Source organism: Mercenaria mercenaria, chromosome 2 (assembly GCF_021730395.1).
Source record: "Mercenaria mercenaria strain notata chromosome 2, MADL_Memer_1, whole genome shotgun sequence".
Lineage (NCBI taxonomy): Eukaryota > Metazoa > Mollusca > Bivalvia > Venerida > Veneridae > Mercenaria > Mercenaria mercenaria.
The window spans coordinates 98,041,822-98,055,354 of record NC_069362.1 but is presented as its reverse complement, the minus strand read 5'-3'; the positions used below and the strand labels follow the sequence as shown (position 1 = coordinate 98,055,354).

General features: G+C 32.3%; 1 protein-coding gene and 1 long non-coding RNA gene across 2 annotated transcripts in view; both read right to left on the bottom strand.

Moving 5' to 3' along the window:
- Positions 1-13,533, bottom strand: part of LOC123564671 (uncharacterized) — a 93,889-nt gene that overhangs the window by 41,510 nt on the left and 38,846 nt on the right. The window contains exons 10-12 of the mRNA XM_053527398.1: positions 3,742-3,966; positions 3,263-3,423; positions 2,823-3,050 (exon numbers count right to left, since the gene is read on the bottom strand). Of these exons, the coding sequence (XP_053383373.1) occupies positions 2,823-3,050; positions 3,263-3,423; positions 3,742-3,966 (614 nt within the window). The remainder of the gene's footprint in view (positions 1-2,822; positions 3,051-3,262; positions 3,424-3,741; positions 3,967-13,533) is intronic.
- On the bottom strand, positions 6,646-11,933 carry LOC128555294 (uncharacterized). Its single transcript, XR_008369955.1, has 5 exons — positions 10,949-11,933; positions 10,192-10,261; positions 9,693-9,794; positions 9,153-9,220; positions 6,646-8,029 (listed from the first exon to the last, which is right to left on the bottom strand). It is a non-coding gene; the product is annotated as an uncharacterized LOC128555294 (long non-coding RNA).

The following is a 13,533-nucleotide window of genomic DNA, read 5'->3' as shown; positions in this document are numbered from 1 at the left end:
AAACACTAGATCACCATGTTATTGGCCGTCCCTTGGTGAAATGTGTATGTTCCCGGTAACGAAATATCGCGGTGTTTAGATTTCGTGCTGTCAATGTTGACCGCAAGTATAGTGAAAATTAAACCTCCGCGAATATAACCCGCTATACAGTAATTTGAACAATCTTCTTAGAGGACCGCTAGATGATGATACATACCAAATATCAAAGCCCTAGGCCCAGTGATTTGGACAAGACGATTTTCAAAGTTTTCCTTATATAAGTCTATGTAAACCATGTGACCCCCAGACCGGGGCCATATTTAACCCTAGGGGGATAATTTGAACAGTATTGGTAGAGTTCCACTAGATGATGTTATATACCAAATATCAAAGCCCTAAACATGGCATCCAGAGTTGAGTATGGAATTCATTTTTTTAATAATTTTGAAAGAATACTATCCAAGTAACATCTCTTTGAAGTTTCACTAAAATTGGGCTGGTGGTTTAGGAGGAGATATTGTTTAAAGGCAAGTTTGAACGGACGACGGACGGACGGACGCCAAACGGTGAGCGATCAAAATAGCTCACCCTGAGCACACAGGTGAGCTAAAATATTAATTTGTTAGTAACTCCTATTTTCGATAATTGTTTTCTCTAACATTTGTCAAAGTTTTGAATATTGATGAATATAGAAGACAGAATTTATTGTGTTTTGTTTGGTTACCACCCTAATTTGCTCTATAAAATTAGCACTTTCCTGACATTATAATTATGTATATCAACTAGTTGGACAGCTGTTTCATTTGTTTTTAACATAAATTAAAGTCTTACGGAACTTTAAGGAGGTAGGTTACCTTGTTACCAGGGTAAATTCAAATTAGTTTAACCGCAGCAATTTTATTCGCGTTAGCTTTCTAATATAAGCTTAAAATATGTATGTCGCGGGGCTCGTGTTTCCATGGTAACGCATTTTCTTTCATTTTTTATGTATGAAAACGGGTTTTTCGACGGCTTTAGTGCCATTCTGTCAATGACCAACATGAAATATTTGGGTAATATTATTAGCAAAATACCAAAAACTTTACATGGTACCCTATTTTTTCTTAAAGTTTAAAGTAACCATGGCAATAGAGATGTTTAAAATAGCTTATATCTTGCTTTTTATCATAATTTCTTGTAAAAAAAATATTAAATAAGATAATCTTTCTTGTAAATGTAGCTTTAAAACATTTTAATTCTAACGTAAGTAATATTTTTGTGTTATTTGCATTTACTTAAACAAATTTGACAGCTTAAAATACTTACAGCATTACTCCTCGTCTGACATTTTTTATGGAAAAATCGTTCTGTATGCCACTATTATTATTATGGATATTTATGAAATGAAAATAAAATGCCGAAGCTGTGTTCCTTAAATAGACCAGTGTTAACGCTTTTGAATTTTACATTTAGATAAATAGGTCACGGGCTCCGTTTCCATGGTAACATCAATTCAATTCAATAAACCACAATTTTCTAGTGAAATTTGAACATTTTAGAGAGCTTAGTTTTAATATATAAGTAACAAATTATCAACGGAAACTGAAAATGGGTATTACAAATCAAACTGCCCGATTTTTATTTTAAAATGGCCGTATTAAGTAAGCTTTCACCCAGCTATATTCCCAGTAACATTGGTTACCATTATCCATTTTCTTACATTCCGCATAACATTTCAATTTAACTATATACAAGAAGCAAAATATTGATTGTTATTCAGAGCGAAAGATACATAAAAAATATTTCAGTAAATAATGGCTGTTTAAACATAGTTCAAATAAAGAAAATGCACAGAATTACGTACTTTAAAAATAAAAGCTATTAATGTTACGCGGTAACTGACACGTAACGTCATGACGTCAATGACGTCATTTTAAAGCAACAATGTTTTGAAGCGTTTCTGCGGCAATTTATTATTTTTTTCTGCATAATTAAACCATTAAGCATCAGATCGGAGACAGGTACATGTTTTCTTTTCTGACGAATGGATATACAAACACATTTGGTTTGTCGTAATCGCGGAGGTTTAATTTTCGCTGTGATTCAGAGGCAAATAAAGAAATTTCAAGGCACCTACATACACTCGTGTACTTACATATACATGTTTTATAGAATACCTAGAAAGCGATAGCCTAATATTGTAAAATGGTTGAAGTATATAATCCAAACAATTCTTAAAAGTGTAATTCAAACCAACGAACGTGAACGTGCGAAAACCTATATGTTGTGCTCTTCATTTATATATATATTTACATTCGCCCTGTTCTTTTCCCTTGAAACTTTTGACGTTCATTACGTATGAGCAGCAAAAGGAAAGGCGCAAATGTTACGTAATCGCTGCTTAGTGATAACCGACCGCTGTTTTGACGACGTCCGCGTATAGTCAGGGAGAACGTTCCTTAGATGACGTCGTAGTTGTTACGTCTGGCGAACAGAATGGCCGGGAAGCTGATTCTAATGCTAAATGCTACAAATTATATGCAATTCATAATATTATATAATTACAAATGAAAAGGAAATATTATGTAAATATAAGAAATGAAACTATTTTTTTCGGTGTTCATGCGAAATGAACGACAGAATAGGATCGGCAAATTAAAAATAAATCGCTAGCGCGATTCATGTTTAATTTGCCGATCCTATTCGCGATTCATGTTTAATTTGCCGATCCTATTCTGTCGTTCATTTCGCAAGAACACCGAAAAAAGTCATTTCATTTCTTTAATAACGCTTAAATAACTTGCCACACAGTCTCAAAAATCTTATGGAATGATGACTAGAATTAAAAATCTGAAAAAGAATACTTGATGATGTTGTCGTGTTTTCGAGTTCTTTGTCCTCCATAGGCATAAGTGTCTCTCCCGTGAATGGTATAATTTTACAGAAACCTCCTTCTGGCGGTCTGTTTGTCAAAAACTCATAATACGCCGGTCCGTATGTAGCACCGTCGATGATAGCTGTCAGTGATACGAGGTACCATGTGCCATATTCTAACGTGTTGTGTGTTATTGTCAAGGACTGTCCGGTAACCCCTAGCAAGCACAATCATAAGGTCTTAGATTACAAATACGTAATATCATGTGAATGTTAAGATGATAACGAACGGAGAATTTTTTTCTCATCAAGGTTGACCCATTGCCATAATGAAATTGACGTATCATGTCTAAACTCTATTATTGATTTTATACACTTAATGTAATAAAGCAATGATATAATTATTGTAAAATACAAGTTTACGATATACCAGCGCCAGATGCTATGCTTGAAAGGTCTTCATCCTCGTACACTGACCCTGAATTCTTCTTTAAAGTCCATGCAAAGGTTGCTGGGCAGTTGTTGGAAAGGTTAGGAATTAGCTGAAGTCTAGAGCTCCTTGCAACTTTGGCTAGGCAATTTATCTTGCATCTGGAATAGATAAGAAGGAGTGCAACCGAATTTATATATTATTAAAAACGTACAGAGATACTGACTCATATTTTGCCAGGAATAAACATTGTAATAAAAAATTTCAACGAATTATCCAAAATGTAATCAAGTCCTTTTCCATATAGTTTGATATTTGTTTTACTTTTACAATCAACATACTTTCAACTGTAAGAAAATTTAAAATATTAATCATTGATGGTCTGAAGTATCCCAAGTGTACTGTTCGTTTTCATATACATTTGTTATTCTATATCTGTTTTTGCTTCCGTTTTGCACAAGTTGACAATTTCAACTCACTTAATTGTTAATGGTTCATAGTTTTTGACAGCTAAAATCTGTGTGAATGTCGCAGTCTTCCCCCTGTTATTGTCAACTGTAACTGTTACAACGTAGTGTGACCTTGTAGGGTTAGCACCAGTGTCTAGAGTCATAACGCCTTCATTTTCATTATATGAACATGAACTTCCCGCTGCATTTGATGAAAACTTATCAGCTGCTTCATCAAAATCCACTGCGTCAAAACTACAAATATGTAAAATACAGTTATAAATGACATGAATTGCATTGCATCTAACTAGGAATAATGCATGTATGTTAATTACAATTTATCATAATATCCGATATAAATCGTGAATACCGTAAATATTTAATAATTACTACATCTATAGTCCGATTTCAGTTTTTAATCAAGCAAATCGACAAGTTATTTGCCTTTGACCATGAATGTATTTTCAAGATAATTTTAAAAACATAACATAATACAAGAATTATAAAATATTAAGACATACTGGGCAATGTGAGTTATTGCATTTACAACTAAGAAACAGTTAACCTATAGCTAGTAATAGTTAACTCTTGTATCTTGAAAACTCCAATTACATAGTTCGCTAGATTTAATATGGTTCTATTTACAGACGACATATAAGTAAAAGGAATAATATGAAATTTTTTTTGACAATGAAATATTTCTTAGATGGACATGTCTTATTGACGGTTATAATGGGTAGCACGATATAAAATGATACTGATATTCAACCATATTACATGAAGAGATTTTACTCACGTAGACTTATTTTTAAACATGGTACTTGTATTCATATGTACTATTAGTCAATATAATTTATTTATATTATCTTAAACCAAATTTTTATTTTTATTTATATTTTCTAAAATATTCTCGCTTTGGCAAGGTCGGGTTTGTAGCATGTCACTTTTGGATATACTTTTACGCAAAAACTGTTGAATTACAGAATACAGTTAACATATACATGTGTACATGAAAATCAGTCTTAATTTAAATCTGTCTAACAAAAATTTTACTCTCATTGCCCAGCAATTATAATAATTACATCTGTTAAACATGTAAACATGAGTGAGTCATTGCTTCAAAACAAGAATCACTCTTAATTATCAATTATAATTGTTTTGGTTATAAAAATATTGGATGTCTTCCTCATATGCTTTCTAATTTCATTCGTTGTGTCAAAATTGTGGGTTCAAGCCTCACTTGGGGCGTTGAATTCTTCATATGAAGAAGCCATCCAGCTGGCTTGCGGAAGGTCGGTGGTTCCACCAAGATGCCCGCCCGTGAAGAAACAATGCAAGGAGCTTCTTGCTATGATCTATTTATACCTGCCAACTTCCACCGATGGGGACTACAAGACAACCCAACGTGTCCATTATGCGACAAGGTAGGAACCATGGAGCATGTGCTCTCAGCATGCGCCACAATGCTAACTCAAGGCTGATACATGTGGAGACACGACTGTGTACACGGAGAACTTGCAGTCACATTGGAACGTAAGAGGACCAAGAAGAGGGCAACGCAGAACCCACAGATGATACAATTCGTCAATGAAGGTCAGACTGCATCAAAGAAGAAAGCAGCAACAACGTCTCTGCTCAATGAATCAGACAAGTGGGAAATGGCTGTTGACTTCGGAAGAAAGTTGAGCTTCCCTGACATCGTACACACCAATTTCAGACCAGATACAGTCATACAGATACAGGCCTGGAGATGACAGAATCGACAGTTCCTTTAGCGGAAGCGGGCCAAGTACACAGAGCTCCAAGAGCAATGCTGAGAGAAAGGATAGAGGACATGGCTCTTCCAAGTTGAAATTAGGTCCGGAGCCTTCAAACACAGTCACTGCGGAGAATTACAGCGTCATGGGCATCACCGGGAGGAAGGAAGAAGACCATTGGAAGGCTTAGTCTCGCTGCTGAAAGGGCATCAGCCGATTGTGAATCAACAAAGAGGAGAAAAGCTGTAAGCCAACCACTTACTCGTAGTGCCTGATCAACACTACGGACCTGCCGCCCAGAGTGGGAGTAAAGGGTCGAAACGCTTGATGGCGGGCGGTTCTTGGCTGAGGATTCAGCGGCTGAAGAGGTACAGAACCGTATTAAACACACTTCAGAACGTCATTTTTTAAAACGGCGCTAACGATATAGGTAGCTTTTAAAGCTTAGTCTTTAAATTCTATTTTGTGAATGCCATTTTTAATGGAACAAACTAGAAATTATATAAATGGGTTTTCAGGAAAACCACGAATAACTGTTGATTTCGTGCATCATTTTCCACGAAGCGACAATTAGTTTCCGTCACTTGCGAACATCTGAATATAATACTGTCAAAATATCAAATTTTCCCCTTCCATATTGGTCAACAAGGGGTTACAATATTAACGCTTGCGAAATATTCATGAAATATGTAAACATTTAAATCTAATCGTTGACTATTTCTACGACTGCCTTTACATGAATACTCAACGACTTTACTGACTTCACAAGTGGTTATTTTATTCTTATCTCTGTTAAATGTTGGCACATTAAGGTATTAGGCCCATAATATAGACATTGTAACTAAAAAATTAAAACCGGAATTTTTAACATTTTGACTCCAAATATATATTGCTAAGTGCATCAGATAATATATATACAATATTAAAATGCTGTCTGTTATTTTTTAAAAGAGATATTTACTCCAAAAAATTTAGTCCCCATAGCATTTTGGGAAATAGGATAGACAACTCCTGAATGACTATCTCATCAAATTTGCTGACATAAAAATAAACTTAGGTATTTTCCCGGGATACCCTCATTAAAGTCTGTTTCTTCATTTCATTCAGACATGGAATGGAAACAAATACAGGAACAACTTAACAGTACAAGGACATCAAACAACCTATTTTATTTTCCTTCAGGACAGGTACACATGTTAGGTCATACTTGTAGTTAATAAACCAAAATGTAAAACAATTAATTAGCTCATAAAAGAAATAAAGACTAATAACTTCACAATATTTTATTACCTCCCTTCATTACATTTATCATCTACATTCTACATATTTTTATGGGATTACCTCCCTTTATCTCAAATAAACTTTCTTATATTGCAATTTAATCAGTCAGTATTTTTACCTTAATTTTCAGACAAATAAATTTATATTTTTTTAATCCATGGTAAGATGAAAAGCATAAATTATATTAAAGAATACCATAAAAGCATTTATCACACATGAATGCAAGGTATACACAAATAATTTTGAGCCTTGTTGCCAGTGACAATGTTGAAAATATTAAAGCTCAGATGGCATAACAGTAGATAATATTTTTAAGTTAAGTTAATAATTCCCATATTAACTTATGACTACAAAAATTTAAAGTATGCTGTTATTCCCATTTCAGTCCAACATATCTAAAGAAGTAAATACTACAAAGACTGTATATCAAATTTTTGAAAATGAAATTCCACCAACATATTTTGTTCTTATTTCTTTTATCTTGATTATGTAGTGTATTTATCTGGAATGATGAGATATTTTGGAATGTATATTTCTTTATTCTCCTGGATGGAAAAAATAAAATATATAAACAAAACAACCATTTATACCAACCAAATTGTAAAACACTTTTAAAAGTTTCTTTGATGTTAGTAATTATATGTTGAGACATGAAAACAACATAAAATATCAACATAAAATATAACTAAAAAATTGTGGAACATCATATGTAGATTAGATTATACTGTATTAAACAAATATTTATATGAAAATATGTGACAACTCTGGTTAAATAGAATATTAGTTAACTTATAGTAAAATGTTGAACTGCTTTAACATTAATCTACAAGTGATGAATGAGTTCATCTTACCATAACTTTGACATTTAATGTATTATTAAGAAAACTATAACATACAAGAAATGACGCACAGACGGTATAAGTTGCTGAATGACTGGGTCAGTCTCCACCACAAATACTATGAAACTTAAAAAGTCCAATTAAATGTGTTTCTTTAAATTAGATCGATCACATTTTAACACTTCTATGAATGTAATTGTTAAATGCTTGCTTTTTACATGCATGCAATAATGGAAATAAAAAATGATTTAACAATATATGTATACAGTCTTGTCATGAACACATTCTGTACAGATGATAATACATAGAAAAGTCAACATATTTATTATATGGGTCCATCTCAGGTTACAGCTGGTGCATGGCTGTCTTACACTTGAATATACATCTTGCAGCACAGTTGGGGTAAATTCCATTTCACATGACAACACACTTGTAGCACTTCTGGAAATACAAATGTAAAACTTTATTACATAAAGAGAATAAAACATGATAGTTTTTAAAACAATTATAACATCATTTTAGACATTTGCAGATATTCTAATCTTAGAAATATATTATCAAGCAGCAAGTCAGGTAACTCTACAAATTGACATTTTGTCTAATTTCAACTTGTCTAAGGAATTGCCTGTTTTAAGCAGCAAGATTGTGTTGCTACTTGGCTTGCTGCTTTATTTAAATTTTACATATACTTAGATCCACTAAATGACAAGTTATTTAATAGGACTGTCTGAAAAGATTGCATATTTTATAACATTCAATGTACATATTCAATAAAATGGTGAAAAAAAATAAACAGATAAATCTGATGATGTTCACCTATGATGTCACCTAACAGCTCCAACAACAACCTACAACCTCTGATTAGTATATGATGTAATAATGATAAACTACCTAAAGTGTTTTTATATAGCATGCAAAAACAATGAACTTGAGAACTGCCAAAACTTCACCTTATGAGTAATATATGTTCACTTTTCCCCTTGTTGAAACTGTTGCTTTTCTTAAAGCATTTGAAATCATAGATATTATAAGTACAATGCAACCTCTGTAGAGCAATACCCTGTGGGATATACAAATATTTTAGTTATTTTGAGGTTGTTGTTCTGGAGAAGTAAATTTGATAGTTATATTTCAGCTTAGGGAAATTCTCATGATGTTGTTATAGAGAGGTTTTTGCTTCAGAGTGAGCTACTCTGGAGGGGTTGTACTGTAAAAATTGCTTCAAACTTCATCTCCTTCAACTGAACTAAATGAAGAAAAACAACAAAGGATTTTCCAAATTTAGAATTTCCTTGTTTACAATTTGACATTTAATATTAGGCAACTATGCAGACATATTTTTAAGTGACACAATGCCGCCTTTAACTATCTTATTCCAATGAACAAATTGTCAGTCTTGACAAAATCATGTGAAAAAAAGATCACAGTAAAAAAATTAATCCTAATCATTTTATATATATTGCAAAATCTGCTTTACAGAACTCATAAGTGACAAAAAATTAAATTCAAATATTGCCTTTGTGATGTGCAGCACTGGCCATGTCTTTTTATCACAATAGTTTACCTTATTTATATCTGTTACTTTTGTCATAACGTTTATGCCCCATCTGCACTAACCATTGTCTTCAAGTTCTGAAATATTGTAAAACATTAATTCACACACATTCTAGGAAATCAACATAAAATCAGTGTCAAAGCATTTGAATATAATTGTTTTAATTATCTTAATACAAAGATACAAATGTACTTCATGTTTTTGCTGACTGATACAATATACTGAAATTTGTATTTCAATATTTATTATCAAAGTACATGTTCATTCTATTTTTGAAATGTTGACATTACAAAGCTATCACACATTTATTACTAAACCATATCTATTATCATTATTTTTAATGGAGATATGTACTTAGTAAACTGAAGGATACACAAAGCTACAGGAAAGAAATGTTTATGCCAGGCTGACATAAAGTCCAGAAGGTTCACATCTTGTCAGGAATGTCAGTCTTATAGCTGTCTTGTTCAGTTATTTCAGGAGCAAGAATGTAGCCATACAGCATATAAATGCTTTGAGACCTTTGTTTAACATACAAAAGCATAATACCTCCCTGCATTTTTCATAATGGTAACATCTTCTTGGACTGCCACAGGGTAAGACAGGTCAAACAACTGTACATGTACATACTCAAACTTTTCCCTACCAAAACTGAAAATGAAAGTTATACAACATTTTTTTCCCTTTATTTTTGTACAAAAGATGACCTATGCATTTAATACAGACTTTTTACATTCAATAATCCAAATATATTAAAATTAATAAAATATCTCATAACTCATTGTATGATTAAAATTATAATATCATTAATAAACTATATCAAACATGAACCTGAAATGTTATAATTTATAAAGCTGCAATTAATATTAAAAAAATGCAACTATTGTATACAATGTATATTAAAAAAAGTATCATGAACCTCATTATAAAACAGTCTCAGTTCAAATGTAATAACACATGACTGTTAGAAAATCAATGTATATTGTACTTTAATGATATCATCATGACATAAATGCCATCAATAAACTTCATATATAACAAACTATACCACTATGTCAGCCTCTTTCTGGTTATTTCTACAGCTTCCAAAGACAGACTGCAACTACATGTATCAGACACTGTAAGTAAAATATACAAATAATCATTACCCAAGAGAATTTTTCATGTTAAATAAAGGGAGTTAATTAAATGCAATCTGAGAATTTTTGCTAAACATAAAGGGAAGTAATTATCAATAAAATGAATGAAGAAAAATGCATATATAAGGGAGGTAATTTAGAAAAAAAACAACTTCAAATGTCAGTATAATGATAGTTGACATTAACAATGACCTATATCAAGTATGCACAACATAAGAAACAGCAAGCACTTGAAAAATGCATTATATTTCCTTGCAATATCAAGAATATTTGACTGTATGTAAGGGTTCTCTACATGCTGTTATACTGAAAAAATTTTTAGTCTAAATATAGCTTAGATCTATTTATATCTTCAAAAAAAGGAAGTCCCAAATTTCCACAGCTATTCACAGGCTGAAAATTTTAGGTACTAATATCAGCAAAGAGGTGGATATCTATACTTTTAATAACTATCGTCAAAGGTAGGGAAAAACTTACTGGAAAGGCATAAACTTCTGATCTAGTCATTTCAATACATTTTCAGCTCATTTGCATATAAGAAGAAATTTACAGAATTCCCCCTGTTTCTCTTCATTTTCAAAAAAATCTGTAAGATGGATATAAACCAAAAGATTCTCCTATGTGTCAGCTATCAGATATATATTTCAACAAAAACTGTCAACTTACCTTGTTTTTAGAAGAAGACAAATTTCCATGGCAACTTTCGCTTCCCCACAAAACTGTACCGGTGCACACATAAAAAAATCTCAACTGTGATTTTCAAAATAATACTGTCAGACCACAATTATTTCCCTTGAAAATAAAATGCTCTAGGTATGAAGGTATTAAATGCATCCGCTGCTATTTTCTATATAAAATTAACAACTTATAACATATTTTTATCAAGATTTCTAGCCTTCCACTTCCTGCGAGACTACCCTTGTCTTGAAGGTCTGTCTTTAGGCAATCAAAATATACCCAAAAAATATGGGGTTGACCATAATGCAGTGAAACCATGGTCACGTGACTGAGACACGTGATGAAAACGTAATATTGCGTAGGTAGATATCAGGAAATACCTACTTTCACTTTCATTTTACAAAGCAGCTTTCAATCATCTTCTGAAGCATATAACGTAGCTTAAAATCATCTGCGGACATTCCTTTTTACAGTCAAGCATAAATAAAGCTTATATCTGGCATGAAAATGGCCTTTACTAGGCGGGAAAATTGCACTATATATTGATATGGATAACATTCGAGTGGACCACGGAGGCATATCCGGCTAATTGCCCCCTTCATGCCTATAAGAAATACCAAAGTTTTCAAAATCGTTCTGTTGCAGTCAATTATTGTACGTAAGTCAATTGTCAACAATTTGGCCAACTTTCAGTTTGAAAGAATGGCTACTGTTGGAATTATGCCCCATTCAGACAGACAGTCCACACCTGCAAAAAACGTGTCAGGGGCATAGATAATGCCAATTTTTCATTAAATATAGTATCATACGGCCTTACTTATCTTATTTCTATTATTTGTTTGCAAGAAACAGCTAGAAGTACACGAACAATAATCGATTTCTGTCATTCTTACCTAAAATGGTGACGCTGATGCAAAACTGAGATGTGGGGAACACCTTAAAAATCAGAATTTTGCCTACTTTCCGAAAAAATCTCAAATTTGCCCAAAATATGAGAATAATATTCCATGTTTGTCTTAAAATGGTGCTTATTGCTCAATTCTGATAAAAAATACCAGTTTTACATCGATTGAAGCAATTTTCACGAAGTGCGAATTTTTCATTTTAGGTATGAAGGTATTAAATGCATCCGCTGCTATTTTCTATATAAAAGTAACAACTTATAACATATTTTTATCAAGATTTCTAGCCTTTCACTTCCTGCGAGACTACCCTTGTCTTGAAGGTCTGTCTTTCTTAGGCAATCAAAATATACCCAACAAGAAATATCTTTAAAAACGATGGTCGGCGAATTGTAATAAGGAAATAAGTTTATGACTTTTTCATCTAACATTCATCTTTCATCTAACATTTTTCAAATTACAAAACTAAACACTGCACTTTAACAATTTAAATGGTTCTCTTTTAATTTTTCGCAAGGGTTTCGTAGGGTTGCAATTTTGTTTCATTTATCCTTAGACGAATAATTACAGCAGTAGTTTGATGAAGATTTATGAAGCGGTTCATGAGAAAAAGTCATCAAACGTGTTTATATTTTTAGCTAATATGGTCCCTATCCCCATTTGTAACAAAATAGCAGGAGATCTTATCATATTGTTACACATCGAGTTTGATAAAAATCCATTACATTTTAGTTGTTAATGCAAAGAAAGGCATATCTACTTTTAGCTATAGTGGTCCCTAATAGGGCCCAAGTTCCTATATAAATAAAGAGGACCTTATAATGATGCTCCAGACCAAGTATGACACAGATCCACCAAGCTGTTCATGAGACGCTGTATAAAGGCATTTCTAATTTTAGCTCTAACTGCCCCTAAAAGGGGTCAAATGTCCCAGATGAACAGTTGGCTGCGGGCCTAATAAAGATGCTACAAATCAAGTTTGATTAGAATACATGAGAAAAAAATCAATTAAAGGATTTTTTTATTCATTATTTTTATTTATTTCTAAAATAGGCCAACTGATCCCGCTTTAACAAATGCATATTCGCTATTCATGAATCTTTGGACAATAACGTCACACTTATAAAAAAGTGAAGGTCAAGTAAAACATACAGTTGTAATTATTTCAATATTTCTGTTTCATAAGCAAAGTTTGACCATAGTCATATTACATAGATAAACTGTATGCAGCGTACCTTCATTTTCAGTGTAATGAGATTCAGTCATTATATAGCATATATATAATAAAACAGATTTCAACTGAGTTCAATATTTGCATACCATACTAAAGAAAAATATTTATATATAATAAATCAGTTAAATAATTTATAACAAATATATCAAAGCAAACAAGTACTCATTTTAATATGCAATTTGAATAAGCCACAAAAGCAAGAAACTTTTTTATATACAGACGACAACTGTAACAAGGAAAATCTTTTAAAAAGCACTTCTCTACATAAAAGACTCTTATCACACTCTTATTCATGTGATACGCAGACCGTATTCAGCTCTTTCTTTAATTTAATATATGTTGGTATTTGAGAAGGTTTTAATCATATTTATTAAACTTACTTATCATTTTGAGATATGTCAATATTCTTGCTAAATATACTGAGCCAAAGTTAGCTT